This window comes from Cryptomeria japonica, chromosome 3 (assembly GCF_030272615.1).
Source record: "Cryptomeria japonica chromosome 3, Sugi_1.0, whole genome shotgun sequence".
Taxonomy (NCBI): domain Eukaryota; kingdom Viridiplantae; phylum Streptophyta; class Pinopsida; order Cupressales; family Cupressaceae; genus Cryptomeria; species Cryptomeria japonica.
In genome coordinates this window covers 945,318,750-945,343,093 of record NC_081407.1, presented here as the reverse complement: position 1 = coordinate 945,343,093, position 24,344 = coordinate 945,318,750, and the positions used below count along the sequence as shown (strand labels likewise).

The following is a 24,344-nucleotide window of genomic DNA, read 5'->3' as shown; positions in this document are numbered from 1 at the left end:
GTGCCCTGATTCTTTGATGGTACTCTTGGTATTTAGTGACAATTGTAGTGATGTTTTTGCTCCCTTGAGTAGTGGTGATCTGTAGCCTTGTTTTCCTTTTTGGAAGCATATCATCTGCTTGGGCAAGAGTCTTGTGTATACCATCAATCTCAGCTTCAAATGACACTGCATAAGTTTGCAAATTGCTCAGCTTCTTGAACGCATCTAAGGTGGTAGTTTGACGATCTTTGATTTCCTTATGGTATATTACATTGTATTGCTCCGTTATTTCCTTGAGATCTTGCACATTCTCCTCAAACCCATCCATGAGGTCTACTTCCAAGGCATTAAAATTTTCCTTTATTTTCACCAAGATTTCAAAGTATTTTTCCAATATCTTATTGATATCCTTTATATAATCATCATATATTGTTGCCTTCCATTCCAAGGCTTCAAGCCAAGTGGGATCAATCTCCTTAGGGTTTTCTACCATTCTTTCTGCAACTAGCATGACGTGACTCAATGAGAGAAGTTCCATGATTTCTTTAGAAAGCACATATGTGTTGTCGTGTTCTTTTCTGACTTGTTGAAGCTCAGTCACCAATTCTCTTCTCTTATTAGTTACATTAATGTACAGCCATCTGAATCTAGTGAGATAGAGAAGACCACCCTTATACAATTCTTCTATCCATTCGCTGACAGCTTTGGCGTATTCAAGATTCTTTTTAACTTTTTGGACAGTATTAGGATCAATTCCTTGGACATTCAAGCTCGAAGCTCCTCCGATGACAAGGTCTATAATTGATGAAATGAATTCTCTTAAAGACTAAACCTAGGATTGCAACTCTAGGTGTCCAATCTTGGTATCCCTTATGTCAGCCCAGTGATTTTGAATTCCACTCTGCATGAGTGCGGACTATTGAAATAAAATACTAAATGAAAAGAACAACTAAAAATGATATACAAGTTCAAAAGTCTTTCACCACCTTGTCCATGTACTTATTTAGACATGACATGCATTTAATATTGCATTTACTTCGCCCCTCGAAACGGTCTTTAACTTGCATGTCATTGCTTAAAAGAGAAATCAAGGTTAGTCTGTACATGTCACTTTATAAGATGATAGTGCCTGAAAACCTAGGAAACACTCACAGATCGCTTGATTGTGAGAAATTAGAACTTCAGAACCAATGATCACAACTTTTGGACTTTCAATAACTTCAGCACAAGTGACCAAGACAAAGAGACTATGGAGACAAGTCGGGCAAACAGGAACTTATAGAAACATAACTCCGCGACATGGTTAAGAAATGTGAGGGACTGACGACTAGGTTCGAAAATGCATAAAAGCAGCAACTTCGGACTTAGATTATCAAAGTGAACAATAAGATTCATAATGCGGGAACACACAAAGACCCGAAAAGTAAAAGGACACAAGACTTGTGGGCCTTTGACACAATTTAGGTTTCATGGATAACATAAAGCTAGCTATCAAACATAAAATTTGAAATGGAATTAAAGATATTTTTTCAAAAAGTCTAAAAAATAAAATTAAATATGAGTAAAAGTTCTTCCAAATATCGGCATTTCCCCAAAATTGAACCCACCTCTTTGGCAAAAAAAAACTTTCCAAACTAAAGTGTTAATCTGTTTTCTCCAACCTCCATAGTCATTGATTTCTAAGAACAAAACCCAAAACATCTACATTGTCTTTACTCCGATGTGATGAAATATACACAGATTCATTCTTCAAATTTGGAAAGATTGATTTTAATATCACCTCTTTCTTCTCTCCCCTTTCCATTGCAATTCTTTGCCATACAAAAAATGGCCTATTGGTGGTCAAGACCAAACATCATGCTTGACAAAACATTGGATCTGAAATGAATAAAAGAAGAGAAAGGTTACCATCATGGATGGGAATACTTTGAGTTCTTCAAAGTCAAGAAAGACGCCAAAAAGAGTTGGACGGGAGAAGCCATAGAATCTTGATGATGAACTTATAAGGGATAGTTTTCTCAATGATTCAATAGTTGAATGTCCTTTGATTGATAATTCTTCAAGCAATCCAACTTCCTTTAGAAACACACAAGAATTTATCTCTATTTTGAATATTTTGTAGAAATCCCATACTTTGAGCCCAACTGAATCATAAGAATTTATGTATACTTAAGGTAAGCTAGAAATATTGCCTATTTTGACTTGACACAATTGTGAGCAATCTTCTATCAAGGATTCTACACAAGAACAACCTAAAAAGATCAAACAATTGAGATTGGCAGTTCGGACTTTCAAATCTATTAACTCTCTACAAATTAAGAGTACCAACATCTGGAGAAGTAGAAAAATCTCTAAAAGTCCCACAAAATTAAAGCCAAAATTCTAATGGCAATATTAGACCTGTTAAGTAGAATGTTCTACAACCCCAAGGGGAAAGAACATACTTATTAAATGATAAGTGGAATACCAATTTTTCTCCCACTGCATCCATGTTGGGAAGAAATATAATTTATTTCCTCCATTCTTAACTTTGAATTAAACATCTCAAAACTATATATCTTCATCTCTAAACAATCCCTCCTACAAGATAGATTTAACCTAGAAAAAGTTTAGATAACATACCAATTGACAATATGCTATATATGTAAAATTTTGGGATGACCAAATAAAATAATTGAATTGCAAAAATAAAAATCTAAATCTGTAAGTTTTAAAGGAAAACATCCATATCACATTAAAATAGAAAGTTGTCTGAGGAGTCATTGTAATATTACATAGATGGGCGTCAATTTTAATCACAAGGAGTTTTTATTGACGGACATTCTTCAATCCATTATAATAGCTTTTTATGTAATTATATCCACAAAAAGCATTGACAAATCTGTTATAATAATTAGTTAACGATTAGGGGAGAAAAGCCAGTAGTTGAACGAGGTCCAATAGTCGTTATAGCAATTGTGCTTATTAAATCCAGTCTTGCCACATATTTATACTATATATTGTAAATAAATAATCCACCTCTAAAATAAAAAATTGCCAAGTGTTGATTAAAATGGACCAATACTTGAACATAAGAGAACCTATAAATTTTATATAAAAAAAGGCATAAATACCTTAATTAACAAGTGAAATAGATCATTTTTTGTTTCAAAAAGAATATCATAGCTATCCACTATAAGTGTGTCATTTATAAAATAAGATACTCACTTAAACAAGTATTCTTATCTTAGTGAAAAAACATTATTCTTATGTGTACAACTATTGGGGTAGCAATGTATATGCATTGAAGTATTTCATATTAATAATTTGTCTTATCACAAATATAAAAGATGAACACAATAAATACCTTGTTTTTCTCCATGAAATGTGAGGGATTGTCCAAAGATTTAAGTGTTATAAGCTTTATTTTATATAATAATATGTTGTTTTTAATAACAGAAATATATTTTTGTGTTCAACTATTGGTCCTTTGGTGTTGGCTATAAAAGCTAGAGATAACACACATTTATGATTACTAATAAGTACTTGGTCCATTTAAGTTTCATATAAGTTATATTTTATATAAAAATACGATATTATATTAATTACAAATGATATTTTTTTATTTAACAACTAGGGATTTTTAAATTAAGTTTTGGTCGAATCTTTTAAAAGTCATTTTTTGAACACTTCGCACTAGACGTGTCATTTTGATGACTTGCATGATTAGTCGCGTCTTCAAACCTTAGTTGTAGATAGTTAAGTGTCCATACTACATTTCAAAAAAAAAAACGAAGGTTTTACGATATTCCATGCCACAGCTACATATTGACGAAGTTAGCCCTAATGACTACAGGTCCCTCTCCCCTGTAATTAAAGGCAAGAAGCATCCAACAAAGGCTTACACAAATCTTCCAAACATCGCTCTCTCGGGATAGGGGAGAGGGACCAGTAGTCGTTAGGGCTAACTTCGTCAATATGTAGCCATCACATGGAATATTGTAAGACCTTTGTTTTTTTCTTTAAATGTAATATGGACACTTAACTATCTACAACTAAAGTTTGAAGGCGTGACTCATCATGCAAGTCATCAAAATAACACGTCTAGTGCGAAGTGTCCAAAAAATTACTTTTTAAAGATTCGACCAAAACTCAATCTAAAAATCCCTAGTTGTTGAATAAAAAAATATCATTAGTAATTAATATAATATCATATTTTTATGTAGAATATAACTTATATGAAACTTAAATGGACCAAATACTTATTAGTAATCATAAATGTGTGTTATCTCTAGCTTTTATATCCAACACCAAAGGACCAATACTTGAACACAAATATATCTGTTATAAAAAACAACATATTATTATATAAAATAAAGATTATATGAACACAAAGAGACCAATTGTTGAACACTAAAAATTTTTGGACAATCCCTCACATTTCATGGAGAAAATCAAGGTATTTATTGTGTTCACCTTTTATATTTGTGATAAGACAAATTATTAATATGAAATACTCCAATGCATATAAATTGCTACCCCAATAGTTGTACACATAAGAATAATATTTTTTCACTGTGATAAGAGTACTTGTTTAAGTGAGTATCTTATTTTATAGATGACACACTTATAGTGGATAGCTATGATATTTTATTTGAAACAAAAAAAATATCTATTTCACTTGTTAATTAAGGTATTTATACCTATTTTATATAACATTTATAGGTTCTCTTATGTTCAAGTATTGATCCATTTTGATCAACCTTTGGCAATTTTTTATTTTACATGTCAATTATTTATTTACAAAATATAGTATAAATATGTGACAAGACTGGATATTATAAACACAATTGCTATAGCGACTATTGGACCTTGTTCAACTATTGGCCCCTCTCCCCTAGCTATGATATTTTATTTGAAACAAAAAATGACCTATCACTTGTTAATTAATATATTTATGTCTTTTTTATATAACATTTATAGGTTCTCTTATGTTCAAGTATTAGTCCATTGTGATCAACATTTGACAATTTTTTATTTTACATGTAGATTATTTTTTTACAATATATAGTACAAATATGTGACAAGACTGGATATTATAAGCACAATTGCTATAACGACTATTGGACCCCGTGGCCCCTCTCCCCTAAATTAACAAGTTCATATCCAAATGGATAATGCTAATACATTATTCCTCTTCGAACCGACTTGTGATTACAACAAAACATAGATTGTTTCTTGTTCATAACACACATTTTCCAAATAAAATTTTCAGGCTAATTGGATAGGATACATTCAGACCTTTGGCAAATATATATGTGTATCGTGGAAAAATTGTGAATATTACACCCTTAACAGATGAAACCATTGTTACAAATTATAATTGGTCTCAAAGACCTCAATCCATGGTACATAATTTTCGCTGTTCTAAATTTCATTACATATATATAGAAATCTTTAACACAATATATGACACAAAATGTAAGTTTTTCCTCGTAGCAGCAAAATCTCAACCCTAATTTATTTTTCTTTCATCAATATTGAAGAATTTTACACTCAAAATACAATAGGTCTCAAAGACCTTAATCCATGGTATATTCTTTTTGTTATTCTAAATTTCATTACAAATATATAAACAACCAACCCAATATATGACACAAAATGTAATGTTTCTTCTTGTAACAACAAAATCTCATCCCTAAACTTATTTTTCTTTCATAAAAATTGACGAATTTTACAAACTCAAAATGCTTTATTAGCTGCGCTGTACAGGATATCACACAAAAATCTAAAATCTGCGTCTCCTTTGAGAATGAGATGACAAAGCTCTGAATCTCCGTTGACAGGTCATACATTTAACTTCACATATGCGAAAAGAAGCCCTGGGATGCCTCCTTCATAACACACCAATGCCATTCTGAAAAGCAGCACAAAAAACACACAATGGAATATATGCAGTAATAAATGGTTGTTAGAAAATGGCCTTCAGATGTAACTCCACTTATGATCATTCCACCGAACTCCATCATTCTTTGGGCCTTGATGGGCACAATTATCAGTCCGAAAACCTTCTGGATGGGATTGCCAGTGATGGTACTGATTTTCGTAGTCTTTCCATGCATCCCATCCCTCCCGATGTTGTCTACTGGTTTTTTCAAACTGATAACTATTAGATTGTGACTCAGGTTCAGTCATGCTAGTACTCCTTGTCATTTGCAGTTTCCATAACTCTTCTTCAGCATCATAACGGAGGCGCTGCTAGTAGCAAATCAAATATTAATTCATATTAAGATTTACAAGAATTTAAAGACTTTGCATCAACAAATTAAAACACAGGCCTAACTAATTGTAGCGAAACTTCCAACTTATGAATTAGACTAGAAATTAAGTCTAAACAGGCAACACAGGCACTGATGGATAAGACAGCAGAACACTAGTTTCGATTGACATGTTCAAGAAATATGGATTGTTTCTTAAAGGCGTGATAGAATCAATGTTTGTAAATACCACCAAACATTAAAAAAGGAATTATTTTTTGAAAATGCTTTAATTGTGAAATTGAACGCATACTTACTAACTAACAATTACAGGCAAACAAGGAAGAGAATGAAAGTAATAAAGTTTTAAGTACCGTAATGAATGCTAAAGTCTTCAAACAAATGCCATGTGCTCAGATTGGGATGACAATAACACAAAATGGTATCCGATGTTTGCAAAATACCCTTTACAGTATGTTTTTAACTGGAAGCTAGGATATAGGGTACTACACAGGAGGCTGCTATAATCAAATCAGTCTTTGTACCTCCCAGATACTTCCCGTGTCCTTCTATCATCACAGGCCTTACCTGAATACATCCTGGGTATGGCAGTCCTGTACACAGGGCATACTTAAGCAGGACCAGTGGTATATCTCACTGTCAAATGACAGTAAATAATAAGATACAATGAAGCAAAGATTTATAGATAAATAAAAACACAATAAAAGAACTGACACCACTAAATAAAACTGAACGTCTCAGGAGCCACAAAACAGAGCTACTTGGAGCGGTACCATTACTAGTGCTACTGAAACTTGTTCTAACAAAACACTTCTTGGTTTGGATGCTCTCAATCTAGAGGAGCCTTAAAATCACATTCTATTAAGCCTGGCCTAGGAAAAAAAATTCCTAGGCCACTCGTTTGTAAAGTCTGTGGGACAAAAATTTGTTGTCATCATTTCTGACTTTTTGGAAGAACGATTCCCATTCTTTCTCCACCCCACTTTTATTTTCAACAGAACAAGAGAATAGATGAGCATTTTCCTCTAGCTAAAGTCCATCAAGAGCATGCCATGTGAAGACAATGAAAAACAAGGAGATAAAGATTAAAATGCAATGAAAATACCTTTACCTTGCTCTCCAATGCTCTTCAGATTGAGCAAGAAGAGGAGTGTGCCCAAGTGTTTGGAGATGGCTCCCTCAATCCTCTTGACATGCTCTAGATGGAGTTGATGAAGGATGGAGGAATATAGATGGCATGGAGGATCAAGAACATGACTTTGCAATGAAGATGAATGATCATAATGGCTTATGAAGGGTTTGATTTATAGATGTTGAGGATGGCGGATTCAGGGCTAGGATATTCAATTTAGAGATCATGGTGAAGGATTCAGGAGTGATTATGATTATGGTTATGATTATGAGAGGATGTTGAATGTCATCAAAAGATTGATGCACTTGGGAGAAGAGGGGGATGAGGAAAGATTAAGGGCTAGGATTAATAGAATATTAAAATATGTTAATTTTAGTATTAATGCTCATTCAGTGTATATTCTATTTTAGAAAGATCGTCTTCGATCTTCTCAGCAGTTTCTTTTAGAAACTTGCTATTCTTGTAAATAGCTTGTATTATTTATGAGCGTTTTGCTCATTCTGTTTATTCAATCAATTCTTTGAAATCCATTGCGTGTTTTCGCACTGTATTATGGTATCAGAGCTACAGGAATTTTTTTCGAAAATTTTTTAATCCTAATTTCCAATTAGTGGAAATTTTCGAAATTATTTTTTTGAAAGAAAAATATTTTTTTGGCTTCTGGGCGGGATCGTCGTTTTGGTTTGCGTCGTGTCTTACCGCGCGAGCTGCAGGATTGTCGCGTTTTTTCGCGACCTGTGTTCGTCCTCGGCTTCGTGGTTCGTGGTTTCCGGCGCTGCGACCTGCAATCTCTTCCCGCGACCTGCAACAGTGCCTGTGTTCGTGACCAGTTCGGCGACCAGCAACCCGCGAGCACTGTGATCTGCTCGCGTCGCGATCTGAACCCGTCTGCAGGCACCGTCATCTGTTCGTGTCTGCAGGCTTCGGCCTTTGTCACCTCCGCGGCGCCACCTGCAACCGTAATCTGTTTGTGTCTGCAGGCTTCGGCCTTTGTCATCTCCGTGGCGCCACCTGCAACTGTTTTTTCTACACTATCGCGTGGAAACGGACCTCTGCAAACTTCGATTGAAGTTTTTCCTTCCGTTTTTTATCGAAGTTCAGTTTTTCTTGCAGATTCGTGGTGGTTTTTTCGAAACCTAATCTGGGTTGTTGTTCAATTTTTCTGGGTGCCTCGATTTTTGTGCCTCGATTTTCGAGCCCGCGAATCCAGATTCTGACAGGAGAATCCTTCTGGGTTTTTTGTACGCTTTTCTGGGTTGTCCTTGGATTTTTCTGGGTCAGCCAGGAATTTTTCTTGGGAACCGTGCAAATGGCTTCTCTCACCAATCTGATGCTCGAAGGCAGTCAACGCTTTAATGGTCATAACTACAACATCTGGAAGCAGCGTATGTTGACCATTTTTGAATATAGGCGTCTTGACCAGCTTGTTTTGGGCAAAGAACTCAGTCCTGGTACACCTGGTGCAGATCAAGATAAGTTTGATGAACGCAATCGGGAGGCAGTCATGCTTCTCAAACTCTCAGTAACTGATGATCAGTTACCGCAGATTCCTTCCGGCAAGACAGCTTCTGACATCTGGAAGCATCTGAAGGAATTGCATGAGACATCCGACAAGAGCCGAGCATTCTTTCTGAAGAATCAGTTGTTCTCCATTATGATGGACGAACGTATGTCCTTACAGGAGCACCTCACGAGGATTAAGGACATTCGAGATCAACTCGAAGCTATTGGTCGGACTATGGAGGAAGAAGACATGGTTGTAATCACTTTGAAAAGTCTTCCGAAATCGTATGAACACTTCATTGAAACCCTCAATATTACTTCCACTAATGTTGATTTGAAGTTTTCAGAACTGTGCACCAAACTTCTACAGCAGGATCGTTGGAAACAGCAATTTGGTAGTAGTACTACATCAGCCTCCTCGGAAAATGCCTTCACAGCTCAATCCTTTCAGAAGGATAAAGGCAAATTTCAGTCCTCTCAGTCTTCTCAGCAGAAAGGCTCTTCTCAGACACAGGATGGAGCTAAGAAGAAAAATGTGCAGTGCAATTACTGTCACAAGTACGGCCATATGAAGAAAGATTGCCGTCAGAGGCTCGCTTCTGAACAAAAGAAGCAGGGAGGGTCACACCAGAAGGCGCATGTTGCAGAACATTCCGAGCAGAAGGAGTCCGCCTTTTATGCTTTTATGGCTAAGAGGTCTTCAGATCATGCCAGGTCTTCTGCTTGGTACATCGATTCTGGTGCATCACGTCACTTTTCTCATCGGCGTGACTGGTTTACAGACTTCTCACCTTTCAGTGATTCCGTTGTATTTGGCGGAGGTGAGGAGTATACAGTTGTTGGCAGAGGCACTGTTCAGATACAGTCTGGTGGCAGGACTCTTCTTTTTCTGAATGTGTATTATGTTCCTGGAATGGAACTTAATCTGCTTTCTGTCAGCCAGATTATGAGGAATTCTCCTCAACTAGATGTGGTGTTCAGTGCTCACAAGTGCTCCATCATTGATCGGGAGACTCGTCTTACTGTTGCTGTTGGTCTAGAGGATCATGGCCTATATAGGCTCCTTGACACTGGTGATTCTCCTGAAGTGGCTCTGGCAGCTCGTGTTTCTCCTCTTAGCACTTTGTGGCATCAGCGATATGGACATCTCAACATTCAGTATCTCTCTCAGCTGTCTCGGGAGGGACTTGTTTCAGGGTTACCTGATATTCAGACTCAGCATCTTGGAGTATGCGGCGCCTGTCAAGCTGGCAAACAGCATCGAACTTCATTCCCACATGGAAAGTCTTGGCGCGCATCTAAGGTACTTCAATTACTTCATGCTGATATTTGTGGTCCTATGAATACATCTTCTGTTACTGGTTGCAAATATTTTTTGCTTATTGTAGATGATTTCAGTAGAAAGATGTGGGTGTACTTTCTTAAACATAAATCAGATGTCTTTAGTATCTTTCAGAAGTTTAAGTCCTTTGTTGAAAAAGAGTCTGGACAAAGTATCATTACTCTTAGGACAGATAACGGGGGGGAATTTTGTTCTTCTGCATTCTCCAACTTCTGTGATACCCATGGCATCAAACGCCAGTTGACTACACCCTACACTCCTCAGCAAAACAGTGTTGTCGAGCGTCGCAATCGTACGGTTGTTGAGATGGCTCGTTCTATGTTACAACACAGGAGTGTTCCGAATAAGTATTGGGCTGAAGCAGTATTTACTGCTGTCTACCTTCTTAACCGTTCTCCTACTCAGGCTGTTAAGGGGAAGACTCCAGAAGAGGTTTGGTCTGGTCGGAAGCCTCAGATCAGCCACCTGAAGGTTTTTGGCTCTGTTGCCTATGTTTGGATTCCAGATGCTAAGCGCTCCAAGTTGGATTCCAAAAGCCAGAAACTTATGATGACAGGATACAGTGATCACCATAAGGCCTACAGACTGATAGATATAGACACTGAACGTCTTATCTTCAGTCGTGATGTTGTATTTGATGAAGACAGAGGATTTTTTCAGTCCCCTTCTTCTGAGCAGATTTCTGATGGTCAGCCTCACAGTGTTCTTATTCCATTAGGTTTGCCTGATGGGAGGGATGATGCAGAATCTATTTTCGATGATGCACTACCTGAGTTCCCTCCGGAGAATAATCCTCCTCTTGCTGCTCCTGTTCCTGATCCTGAGCCTCTTCCAGCTCCTCCAGATGTTAGCACTTCTACTCTCCGGCCTAAATGGTGGGCCAAGACTATTGGTGATCTCAGGGATACTAAGCTCATTGAGGGTAGAACCTCCCGTAATAAGAGCAAACAGCAGCATACAGTCAATTTTGCTCTCATGGCTAACATACACAGTGTTTTTGAACCTCAGACATATTCAGAGGCTAAAGGTATACCTGAGTGGGAACAGGCTATGGAAGCTGAGTTCCAGAGTCTTCAGAAGAATCACACTTGGGCCCTTTCTGATCTTCCTTCAGGGAAGAAGCCCATTAGCTGCAAATGGGTGTACAAAGTAAAATACAAAGCTGATGGAACCCTAGACAAGTATAAGGCTCGTCTTGTTGCTCGTGGGTTCTCACAGAAAGAAGGCATTGACTACGAGGAGACTTTTGCTCCTACAGCCAAAATGAGTACCATACGGCTCGTTCTTGCCTTAGCAGCCCAGTTCAGTTGGAAAGTCCATCAAATGGACGTAAAGAGTGCCTTTTTGAATGGTGACTTACAGGAAGAAGTCTACATGACGCAACCCCCAGGATTCAAGGTTGCTGGTCAAGAACAGAAGGTCTGTAGACTAGTCAAAGCACTCTATGGTCTGAAACAAGCTCCTCGGGCTTGGTACATGAAAATTGATAAGTACCTGACAGATCATGGCTTTCAGCGGAGTCCATCTGATGCAAACCTGTATATCAAGCATACTAGTAATGATATTCTGTTTGTAGTTGTCTATGTGGATGACTTAATCATTACTGGCAGTTCAGCACATTTGATCACTGGGATCAAACAGGATTTGTGCCGCACTTTTGATATGACAGATTTGGGACTTCTACATTACTGCTTAGGAGTTGAAGTTTGGCAGACTGAGACCAGTATCTTTCTCTCTCAGTCCAAGTATGCCAGAAGTCTTGTGGACAGGTTCAGAATGCAGGATTGCAAACCTGCCTCTACTCCTATGGAACCCGGGCTCAAACTTTCAGCTCAGTCATCCTCACCAGTTGTGGATGAATCTCTGTTCAGGCAACTAGTGGGCAGTCTCATCTATCTTACTGCTACTAGACCTGACATCAGTTTTGCAGTGAGCTACATTTCACGCTTCATGACAGCTCCCAAGGCTGATCATTGGTTAGCAGCGAAGCGTGTGCTGCGTTATGTGAGTGGCACTTCTGATTATGGACTTCTGTACACTCGGAGTTCTGATCCTATACTCAGTGGTTACACAGATTCTGACTGGGCAGGTTCGGTTGATGACCGTAAGTCTACAGCAGGGTATGTGTTTAGTTTGGGATCTGGTGCTGTCACATGGACTAGTAAGAAGCAGCAGGCAGTGGCTCTCTCCTCGACGGAAGCAGAGTATCGGGGAGCAGTTAAGGCATCTTGTGAGGCGGTTTGGCTTCGGCGAATGCTTGCGGATATGCATGTCTCCCAGGCAGGTCCTACTCCCTTGTTCTGTGATAATCAGGGAGTGCTCAAACTCGCCAAGAATCCAGTCTTCCATGAAAGAACCAAGCATGTGGAAACGCATTGTCACTATATTCGACAGCTGGTTGAAGACGGATCCATCCAGTTGCTGTATGTTCCTACCTCGGAGCAGCCAGCAGACATATTCACCAAGCCCCTTGGTCCTGATAAATTTGTAAAATTCAGGGGGTCTATAGGTGTAGTTAATAGATTGAGCATTAAGGGAGGGTAATAGAATATTAAAATATGTTAATTTTAGTATTAATGCTCATTCAGTGTATATTCTATTTTAGAAAGATCGTCTTCGATCTTCTCAGCAGTTTCTTTTAGAAACTTGCTATTCTTGTAAATAGCTTGTATTATTTATGAGCGTTTTGCTCATTCTGTTTATTCAATCAATTCTTTGAAATCCATTGCGTGTTTTCGCACTGTATTAAGGATTAGTTTGACCCAATCACAGGTGTTAATTATTTATTTAATTCTTGGGGGATGGAAATGCAAAGGTTAGACTTAATTGAACTTATTTAATTAAGGGTAAGGGAACGATTGAATTAAATAAATTATTATTATTCATTTAATTAATAGTTAGGGGTGACCATTTTTGGGTGTCTACACCATGGAAGAAAGGATGACTGTTCTTTCTCCACAAATAACCATTTTCAACACAGTGGAAGAAAGGATAACCATCATTTTTACTCCCTACTTTCAATTTAAAATGCCAAAAAAATGAATGAGCACCCTTTCTCTACCCAATTTTCAACTTTCAAGCCAGAAGAAGAAAAGTTAACCACTCTTTCTTATACTGCTCTTCTCAAGAGGGATTTGTCCCCCCAAGCAGAAGTTGTCTTTAGAAGTGCAATTTTGCACTTGAAGGGAAAAGGACCTTTTTCACTACAGATAGATGGAGGCACTCCAGGTTTTGAAAATAAGGACCTCCACCATAAGTGATCTAGTTAATTGCTAAGAACACTCCCACATAAGATAAAGTTCAGTGAGAAGCATATATAAGTTTGGAAAAAGCAGCACAGGCAAAAAGAAATATGCACCACATAACAGCCAGAACCACCTGGAAATGGCTCCCAAAGAACCCTTAAATCTATAAAATATGAACTGCAGAAAAATTTACATGAAATGCAAAAAATGCCAATGAATTCTCCTTACTTTTTATCAGTATTGTTAGCTTCAGCATATTTCGAAAAATATGTAAAATTTGAGAGTTTTTTTCTTGAATGTGCGCATTCTGTAAGGTTCTCCAATTTTAATTTAGATTTAGAAGATTGCTTCACTCTAAAGTCCCTAGAGCTCAAAACATGTATGCCAACACTTAATATAGGATAGATGGTTTGACCTAGCCTAAACCAACTTTAATTTAATTTAGTTTTAAGCAGTAGACGCACCTTGCCTACATGGTTTTTACTGATTCATATGGAATATTTTATTTGTTAAAAAAAATGTCAATAAGAAACTAGTAATACATAGATGTTCAATTATATATTCTATACAAGTCAATAATATGAATTGTGTGAGGCCCACGAACAAAATGTATAAAATATTGACAAATGAAATGCATGGGAATTAGACAGCTGAAAGTATTCAATAGAATCTTATTCCAATCGGTCAAAATGTACATATTTAACAATATGAAAATGACTATTCGGTTCATCTTCTTCTAGATGAATGTTCAGCTTCAAGTGTAGCTAGGAAACACAAAAATATAAAATATTATCCTACTAGACCAAGGATTATGTACATTATCGTTAGAAATTGTAATTATTAAAATATTTAGTTATAAGTAGAACCATTATATGCACAATTTTTTAAAATTTATTTTTTAATGACTGCATCAATCCTAGGACAATTTATTGTATTTAATTGCATCCTTTTAAAACAATATAGCTTCAAAATTAATTTATTTTCCCCTTTTGATGTGATCTTGTTGTAAAATTATTATTTACAATTTATTTTTTCCTTTTGATTTAACCTTCTTGAAAATAGTACAGGAATTTATTCGGCTATAGTATTATTCGGGAGCATTTAAGATTCTTAGAACATCTGTCCAACTTCATTAAATGGATTGCAAGTCCCTTGGTTCCTACCAAGAGCTAGGATTTACTGATAAAATGTATTCCTTATGAAGCTCACCCTATGCATCACAAATTGAATGTTAAGTTATGTATACGAAATATTTTTAAAGCAACCTATCAAGCCCTTGCCAATATATATTGTAGTTATACAAAAGCTCCTGGAGGTCATGTGTGTGAAAAAAATAAACTCCTATATATGACTCCTATGGATCCATAGGCAAAAAATAAGAGAAGATTATTGAAGATGATTATTCTTATTTGTGCACTGATTGCTTTCTTACTTTCATAAAATAAGTTCTTAACATTTACATCTTATAGTTTCAGGTGTTCATCCTATGCTCCACAGCCATATCTGCTAAATATAAGAAAATGCAAAATATATGTCTGGAAAACTGTTTCTAGTTTGTTTCTTCTGCAAAACCTCATCCAACCCCATTTTCAATCATGTTGCTATTTCCACCACATTTCCATTTCTCGTTTATGGTAAATAAGGTTACAACTATGCACATATAACCTACCCCCCTCAAATAGGGCAACTCAGGGTGTACTTTATACTTCTCTGCTATTTTATTTTAATTTCTAAAATTGGCTAGAAGCCAGAGGTTCCAGCCACACACTATGAATTATTCCAGTCAACCCAGAATTCATACCACAAGTCCAGGCTTCAAGGACAGAAGAAGCCATTGCAGACTTCAGTGCCACTTGTTATCTGCTGAACATTCATATATGAGCTAAATACCTAAATTTAAACATTTGATTGCATTTACTCTCTTTAGGGCATGCAAAGAAATGCAGATTTTGTAATCTGCAAATCATCAAAGGAGAAACTGTCACTAGAAAAGAATTTTTCAATTCCAACAACAAGAATGTCTTATCACAACAGTTGGCAGAACAGGCAACCTAAACTCACATTCATTATTAAAAAAATCTTCAAGATATACTAAAATCTGAAAAGCACACAGAAAATGCTGAGAGGAGGGGGGAGGAGTGGGGTGGGGAAGCAGGGTGAATCGGTATTTTAAAAACATGAAACTTCATAAAACATAGAGGAAGCAGACATCAAGACACAAATAGCAATTTTCTCATGGAAAACCCTTTAGGGTAAAAAAACTATGGCATACAAAGCTTTCATTAACAAATGGGCACCAACCCAAAATACAAAAGTAAGCACCGACTCACTAAGAGCACCAACTCTCCTTGAAGCACCAACTTCCAACAGCTGAGGCACCAACCTCAGTTTGAGCACCAACTCAGAAATACACTTCAATCATAAATCACAATACACCAATCAGCAGGTTTGATGATGAATTTAACATTGCCAAAACTTCTCCAGGGACTTGTTGTGAGGTATTCACACATTGCCCCATCACAAATGGGGACCCCCACTTTTTCGCTTTCTAGGTTAGTCCTCTTAGCTTAGTTGTTAGTTGTTGTCAAGTCTTTGCTATTAACCTTTTGTCCGTAGTTGCTCAGGAGCTGGCCAAGTCTTTCTCTTTGAAATGAAGTGAGGTTTAACATTTCCTTTGCCAAGCCAAGGCATAATCCCTTCCACTTTTGTCGATCCTGTCAGTGGGTGCCCAAACCCAATCGCTCCCATTTCCACCTCCCCTAACACTCTTCACTTCCATTTACCATACCTTCTAACTCACCCTCAACTCCCTCCACTAACTTCCTTTCCACCTTACCCCTACCCCTATTCTATCCTAACATCTCCCTTCCCCTCATACCTTCTATCTCACACTCCCTTTAACCTACCATCCACACTACCTACCCCTTTACCCCTTTATTCCCCTAAAATCACCTATTCTAACCCACATCCCATAAGTCTTACTTCCTTTATTTCCCTAAGCTTACCTCTACCACACACCTATTAACCTACCCTTTCCATCTTATCACCTACCCCCATCCTAGCCTACCCATATCCTATCCCTATCCTAACCTACCACCCTACCCCCTTACCCTTTTTCCTTGCCCCTTATAACTCCCATTATAACCTACATCCCCTTTACCCTTTCATTAACCCCTTATACCTCCCACTCCTCTTTATTCCCCAGCATATCCTAACTCCAACCCCTTTTACCTCCCACATCCTAAACCTCTTTCCCCCCCACGTATCTCCTTCTTCCATCATTTATATCCCTTATGTCCCCCTTTCCCCACACATCCCATTCCCTCCTCTTTCTCCACGTAGCAGCTACCCTTAACATTTCCTACCACTCCCCCCCTCATATTTTTCTCCACCGTATCATATCATCCTTTTGGGCCCCACACACTCAAAAATGGAGAATCAAATATGATTTTTTAGGACCTTCCTTGCTGGGACCCACCGAGCTTTAGCTTGGGGATTTTAAGTGTTTTTAATTACCATGCCACATATTGCTTGGGCCCCACAAAATCTGAAATGGAGATTTTAAAAGCCTGTTTTAAGGCATAGTATTTCCTTTGACTTCCTTTACCACCGTAGCCTTGATTGGGCCCCACCAAACTCTAAGGTGAAGGAAAAAGTTTTTAAGACATTTTTTATTTTTATTTGTTTAAAAGGAAAGCAGCCACCTCATCATTTTATTTGGCTCCTAATATTCCCAACACATGCCACGATGAAACACAATGTAAGGTGTGGCACTGTTGGGACTCATTAAAATTGAGTCAATTTTAGAGGCCCATTTCAAAATTTTGCTCTGCATGTCAGAAAAGTACCTAAATGAGTCAGTTTGAATGGCCTAGTTTGTGAGAGGGCAAAATGGAGCCGGTTGATTTTCAGAGGGTAAGGCTCGAAAGACATGTCCTACACCTTTCATTTGTCCTATGAAGTGATGTGCAACTTTCAGAATTCAGTTTGGAGAAGTTTACCAGGTACCCATTTCGAGGGGTGAGCTAAAAGTGCATTTTAGGCACAAATGCAGATTTTATTGAGTAGCCTACTTTGAGTGTTTGTATCTTTTGCCCTGTTGATTGTCATGAAAAAATTCAAAATGGATTCAATTGTATGCATAAATGTGAGTCAGCTTGCAAAATCTCAAGTCTTGACGAATCCATTTGCTCAGTTTTCATAGCCAAATCCGTTTGCAGTTTGTGTGGTTTGACTAGTCCCTGTTTCGACAGCTAGTCGGAGCCCTGTTTCGCACAAGTGTAAAAGTTGCCTCAGTGGGTGTCATGCCAAAATGTTTCTTCCGGGTTAATGCTGATATAAATGATGAGCTATGTTCCAGTTTCAGGCTCCTACCAATCCGTTTAGTCGGTTTGCGAAAGGGTTCATTTAGCTATCGTTTTCAGTCTTCCGCACTTCCATTGTTATATCAGTTAATGTAGCCATTTTTGTGAGTGCGTCGTTTGCATCCAGTTAAGCTTTTGGTCGAACTAAGAATTCAAAGTTTTAATATGTACTTTAAGGTACCCATGTTTCAAATTTGAGGGTCTACGGAGGTCGTTTGGTATTTTTGAGAAAGGCGTCATGTGTTGCTAGAACATTGACTTCATCAGGTCCACAGTGTCGACAAAGCCAGTTGGTCATTTTCGCCGATTAATATCTTTTCGCTCGGGGCTCATCTTGAGAAACCGTTTGGTAGAATTCATGCTTGTATATCAGAGTACACGCCTGTAAATTTTCAAGCTCCAAAAAGGTGATTTGATTGGCTTGAAAAATACGTCTTCGCGATTAAATGCGAAAATGTGGCATAATTGCTTGAAGGTTGCAAAATTCAGCCTGATGATCCGAAAACGATGTCGATCATTTCCAGAGGTGCGTGTGAGGTTCCTGAAGCTTTCCAAAGGTCAGTTGCATGAAAACGAAAAAAAATTTAGTCCAACCCACTTTGGGGCCCAACCCGACTTGCCGCTTTATGTGTCTTTTAAGCAAGATTCAAATCGCTATATTCAATCATATGTCATATGATGCAAGTATAAAGGAAGAGCATAGAGGGTGAGGTTTTTCACAGGCAAGCAACATAATGGACAAAGGAGTAATACCAAATTTCAGAGAAAAGTTCTTTAAAAGCATTCCACCATCAAAAAACCGATTTTGAGGTCTGGTACATCATGAATTTGTTTTACATAATTTTTCCTCCTTTGTTGTAAGGGATAATTTTCTTTGTCCTAGTATGGAAAAGGAGGTGCTGACCTCGAAATGGGTGGGAAGCCAGCATGCTTAGTTGTTACTCCTAAATCATTGGCAGATTTGGAAGGGGGTTGCGTGGGTTTGTGGTATGACAAAGGTTTTGAAAATTTCCAACGAAATACAATTAGCAGGCTTAAAGCCCAGCCCTCCCACAATATGGTAGATGGTGTTTTTTTTAAAAACTTAAATCAAATACAAATAGTGAAAGGAGGGAGGAGTGTGGCATGGTTTGAGTATAATGGAAGAAGCTTCAGCAAAATGCAATGGTAGATCAAAGCCAAGATCTCCACGTGGTCTCCCCATTCTCCTTGCTGTGCGTGGTTTGGGAAAAGGGAGCAGTAAAAACATTCAAACAGTGGCAATTCCTGCAGTCTCTCCTCCCTCACGTGGGTGTGTGGGAATCGATAAAACCAAACCAAATGAATGCAATGCAGTTTGCAAAGTGCGTGGGTCTGTGGTATGACAAAGGCTGTTGAAATTTGCCATGAAATGGCATCGTGGCAAGTTCTTCCCCTCACGTGCTCTCCCTCTAGTGGCAGCTACAGCAAGTCAAAAAAACCTCAGATCATTGCAGATTGGCTAATACTGGTCCAAAAGGCCTAAATCTTTGTTTTCCTCCCTGCTGCGTGGAGTGGAGGTCTGGAAATTTAAAAGACCTTTGCAAACAATAGTCAATCTGCGTGGCAAATTCTGGGTTGGAGTCCAATAAACGATAGTTAAATGCAAGTTGCCAGGCATGTGGTGTTTGGCAAAGGCGTTGCAGAAGGTATGAAACAGTGTGGTAGAAGACAAGGCATTGAAAACCTCCAAAAATGCATCCCAGGCAGAACAGCATTATCCCACATTGGCTGGGAAGGAGACTTTTTTGATATTTATATGTAAATCTCCACCAAAGCATAATGTCAAAGCCTTTGGGCTTTTGACGGACGGTGTTGTTGGGCGCCCAAGGTGGGCCCACGCACGAGCGCGGATCCCAAGGCGACCGGAGGGGGTGACTGAGCGGCGACTAGGTGGACCCCACGCAAGCACGCTTCCCCAGGCTTAACCAGTGAGCAGGTTCGAGATGATCCGACGAAGCGCGTTGATTTGCAGGCCGAAGATGCACGGACGTTAGAAGCCGCGAAATGGCGAAAATGCAACAGTGTTAAAGAGTGAGCAAGTTCAGAGGATCCAACGACCTGCGCGATTTCGTGACCCAAAGATGCTCACCCGTTAGAGGTCGCGAAATGGCGAAACGAGAAATGCAAAATGGCGAAGTCCAGGTTGCGATGACGTGGCAGGTACAGTCAGATGTCCAGCAAGTAGGTCTCATCCCGACAGCGATGATGTGGTGCAGAGGTGGCGCCTAGGTGGCGATGATGTGGTGCTGAGGTGGTGTACACGTGGCGGCCAAGTGGCAGTGACAAAGCGGATGACATGGCGGTGATGAGGTGTCATCCCAGGGGGCGTCCAGTCAACCCCATCGACCAATCAGAGACTGCCACGTGGCAAAGCGTCAAGGCCAAAAGGGAGGAAAAAAAATCAAAATTAAAATCATGTTAATGATATAGTTCTGACTATAGAGAAAATTCAAAAATTTAAATGATGGTGCACTTTTGAAGGATTAATTCGCCTAGGGCTGTATTTTTGACAAAAATATGAAGTATTATATGTTTCCGTAAAGCTCTCAGCATGAAGAATCCAATTATGTAGTCAATTTTGACAAAGATTAGATATCTTGGGAGCAGTTTCGACGGGAATGAAATTCGGTTAGAGAGGAGACACTTGGCAATTTCAGTTGCAGATTTGATTTTCTTCCCTCTCCTTCTTATTCCCAATTCTTCTCATTTGTAAGGGTTCCAAAAATTTGGAGAATGGCTCCATATTTTCATGGCTTCCAATTCTGAGTATTCTTCAAGATTGTACAGGGCAGTGCTTCTCTTTCAGTAATAGAGTATCTTCTTGCTGTAGATGTTTTTGTTGCAGGTCATGTATGTGTAAGGCATATACACAATTTATTGGATTGTCTCTAAGCATTCTCTGTTTTCAATAAATCTAGTCTTCAAGGGAGTCTGGGTTTGTCCTCTGTGAGGCCTCACCTCGACTCAGTCTGACATTCAGTGGATTTTATATTTTAGACTATTATGGATACTTTATTTTGATGCATTTTGAGGCTTAGAATTTATATGATTTCAGGACTTGGATAACATTGCTATGATTTGATGATTTACTTACATGCTTTATGAGATAGAACACTACATAATTGTTAGATAGGATGATATTGCAATGTTAGATGTCGTTATTGAATTTGCAGCACTTTACTCTGAATATAGAACCATGATGTATGTTTAGTTTATGTGAATTGGGATGAAATTGCTTATGTGAATTTGCTTGATAAAAGATGTATTCAATCTATGCAGATGAAAATTGTATGCAAGTGATGATGTGCATTGTTATAGTATTGAATTATATTATATTTGGATATTTGGAAGTACTAATGTGTAAATTGAGATACGCAAGAAATTTACCATGTGACCATGGAAAATTACAGAGAATCAAACCTAGACTTATGTATGTTCGTAAAGCCAGGGTTTGTCTATTTGGAGAGACAACACCCCGTTTGTGTTGTATTTTATTCGTAACTGTATATGCTGCATGAGTGTTAAAGTGTTAATTAAATTTTAATGTGTAAAAACCTCAAGAGACAGTTTCCTGTTTTATTTTTGTAAAAGTGTTTTAATTGTGTCACTTGACACGTGTGTATTTAAATTTAATTATTTTGTCTCTTGGAGGGAAAGTGTTTAATTATAGTTTTTTAAATAAATTAATGTGTTGTCATAAATACTTTGGGAATATAATATTTGGAGTGGTCAACTTATGTTTGGCCCGAAAATAAACTTCAGAGGGGTTTAAAATGGGTTAAATGAACACCTAGGGGTAGTTTAATAGGGTTTCCTAATGCCCATAAGGTATACCTAGGGGTTAGGGGTAATTTTAGGCAAGTTTCTACTTTATAATGACCTTTTTAACGCTTTAAAAATTGGCTTTTTTGAGTTGAGCGAAAATTGAAAATTGAAAATTGAAGTGAAATCAAATCAAGATTTTTCCTTTTGGGAAGGAGAGTCTTTTTGCATTTTTGCTTTCTTTCTTCTTTTTGTTTTTTTCGAGAATCCTGTGAGAACTCAGTGAGAGAGCTTCTTAAGGAAGATTTTTGGGAATAGCAGGGTAATCACCCACTCTCCATTTTTGGAGACAGAAGAAAATTTGGAAGAAAAAAAAAATGTTATGGGATATAGAAAATTGAATAAGAAAAAAAAAGGATTTGTGGATTGGGCAGCTCTTCTTCAGATATCATTATAACCTTTGGGCAGATTAAGGTTGGTTTCAATTTTTACTTTTAATGTCTTCTTCTTGTTTATGTCTGGAAGTTGTTGAATAAGAAATCTGTATTCTTGAAAGTTTATGTGAGAAATTCTTTTGGAGTTTTGGTTTTTTTTGAATTGATGTGTTTTGGGAGTTTTCTCAAGATCTCTTACTCTTGGGAGAGGAGAGGATCTTGAGGGTGGTAGCAGTGACAGCCCTCGAGTGAGAGACTCTCTTTTGAGAGCGAACACAAGGGATCTTTGTGTGACCCTTGCTGCATGGCCTGTTTGTGCAATGGGGGTCATAAGGAGGGATATAAGGCTAGAATGCCTTTGGGGGGCATAAGGATTAAGGGGTTGAGATTCTTGATATTTTATTGTGCCATGAGGTGGCTTCTTGTTTATTTCATACTTGCAGTTCTCCTCGGGGTATTTGGTCCACTACCACCCATTGAAAATGTTCATCACCAGAGTGTGGTGCTGTGAAAGCCAAGTTGGGAATGTGTCTAAAAAAAAAAATCTGTATGCAATGCTTTCTATGTGTTTGCCTGTTTGTTACCCGTCTAGGAATTGGTTCTCCGAGCTCGGGGGTGGCTACTAGTTAGCCTAGGCTGGGAGGTGAGCACTCTGTGGTCATATTTGTGTTTTCTATTATGCAGGAAAATTCAGAGGAAAAAAAATAGGAATCATGAGAGGGATTCAGAAGATTGTTATTGAAGATACTTGAATTTCAGTTGCAGATGTTTGTTTATAGTTGTTAAAGATATATGCCTCATTCATAAGAAAAAAAGAAGCAAGTTGTAATTTGAGAAAGTAGACTTGAAGTCTTACTGTTGTGACTATTCAGAGAAAACAATTCTGTAAAATTGGTAGAATATCTTAGAGATGTTTTAAAAAAAGAAAAGCTTGTTATTTCTACTCCTGGTTTATTTGAAAAAGAAAAGTTAATTTGTGTTGCTTGCAAAAGCTTCTTGAATTTTGGAAGAAAATAAAAGAATTGTTTTCATTTAGATTCTACCTATATTTTTACTTGAGGCAAATAGAAGTTTATTATTGTTGAAAGATTTTTAAGTATTTTTAATAAAAAAGTAATTTTATGTAAATATTAGATTAGAGGAGAAAAATCAATGAAAAAATTCCTTTTATTCTAGAGAAGAATATTTTGTATCTTTTTAAAAGAATTTTAATTTGTATTGTAGTTAGCAATGATTTTAAAAGCTTATTGGTTTTATATAAATATATATATATATATATACTTATAAATCTGATTTATCTTTATGTGTTTTCCCTTTATTAAATTAGCTTAAAAATTTTGCATGTAAATTCTTTTTTTTTTTTTTTAAATTGATATGTATTTTTTATTGGAATAAATTTCATCTTTTAAGTTATGTAAATATCAAAATATATATATATATATATATATATATATTTTTATATATTATATTTTTTTTTTTTTTAAAAAAAAAAAAAATTAAACTTTGGGTCCCCGCGGGCTCCACTGTGGTACGCACAGTGGACGACCGCGCAACGCCCACTGTGTGCACACACAGTGGAGCCGCTCGCGGCTTCCACTGTGTGGGCACACAGTGGACGGCCACGGCCGCCACTGTGTGGCCACACAGTGGAGCCGCCAACGGCGCCCACTGTGTGGGCACACAGTGGTGCCACGGCGCCCACTGTGCGCTCACACAGTGGCGCACGCGCGGCCAGGCCTGCCTTCCTCCTCCGTGACCTACGATATCATGTTTTTTCATGGGCTTCGGCCCAGCAAAAAAAATATTATTGTTTAAAAAAAATTGGATTAAACCCTAGCACGAAAGGGGCTAGGGCAGTTTAGCTTTTAAATAAAAAAATAAATATGTTATTTGGTTTAGAAAATGTTTATATAAGAAATTAGAACCCTAATTAGGGTTGGGCAACATTATGAAAGAATATTTAGGAAGATATAATGGTTTTTAAATTTTGAATTAAAATATTGTCATTTTTGCCAAATATATAATATATATATATAAATATCCATATATATATATGGGTATATATATATATATATATATATGAATTTTTTTAGTATCTTAAATAAGTAATTAAATTATAAATATATAAATATATGCATATTCAAATATGTATATATGTATATATATTTATATAATCCTGATTTTAATGTTGGGATAAATTATAAAGAGGAATTTAAAGAAAAGATTTGAAAAGACTATATAGTCATATTGGAGGATAAATTAAATATCTTTCCTATTTCCTTCAGTTTAAATAATTTAATAATGA

At 37.4% G+C, this 24,344-nt stretch overlaps 1 protein-coding gene across 3 annotated transcripts in view; it reads right to left on the bottom strand.

Moving 5' to 3' along the window:
• Positions 1-5,467: 5,467 nt before the first annotated feature.
• LOC131038924 (uncharacterized) overlaps positions 5,468-24,344 on the bottom strand; it is a 92,328-nt gene continuing 73,451 nt past the window's right edge. For 2 of the 3 annotated variants that reach the window (XM_057971511.2, XM_057971510.2), the window contains exon 11: positions 5,468-6,213. In XM_057971511.2, the coding sequence (XP_057827494.2) occupies positions 5,944-6,213 (270 nt within the window). In that variant the 3' untranslated portion in view covers positions 5,468-5,943. The remainder of the gene's footprint in view (positions 6,214-24,344) is intronic. The other variant, XM_057971512.2, reaches the window with a different exon arrangement.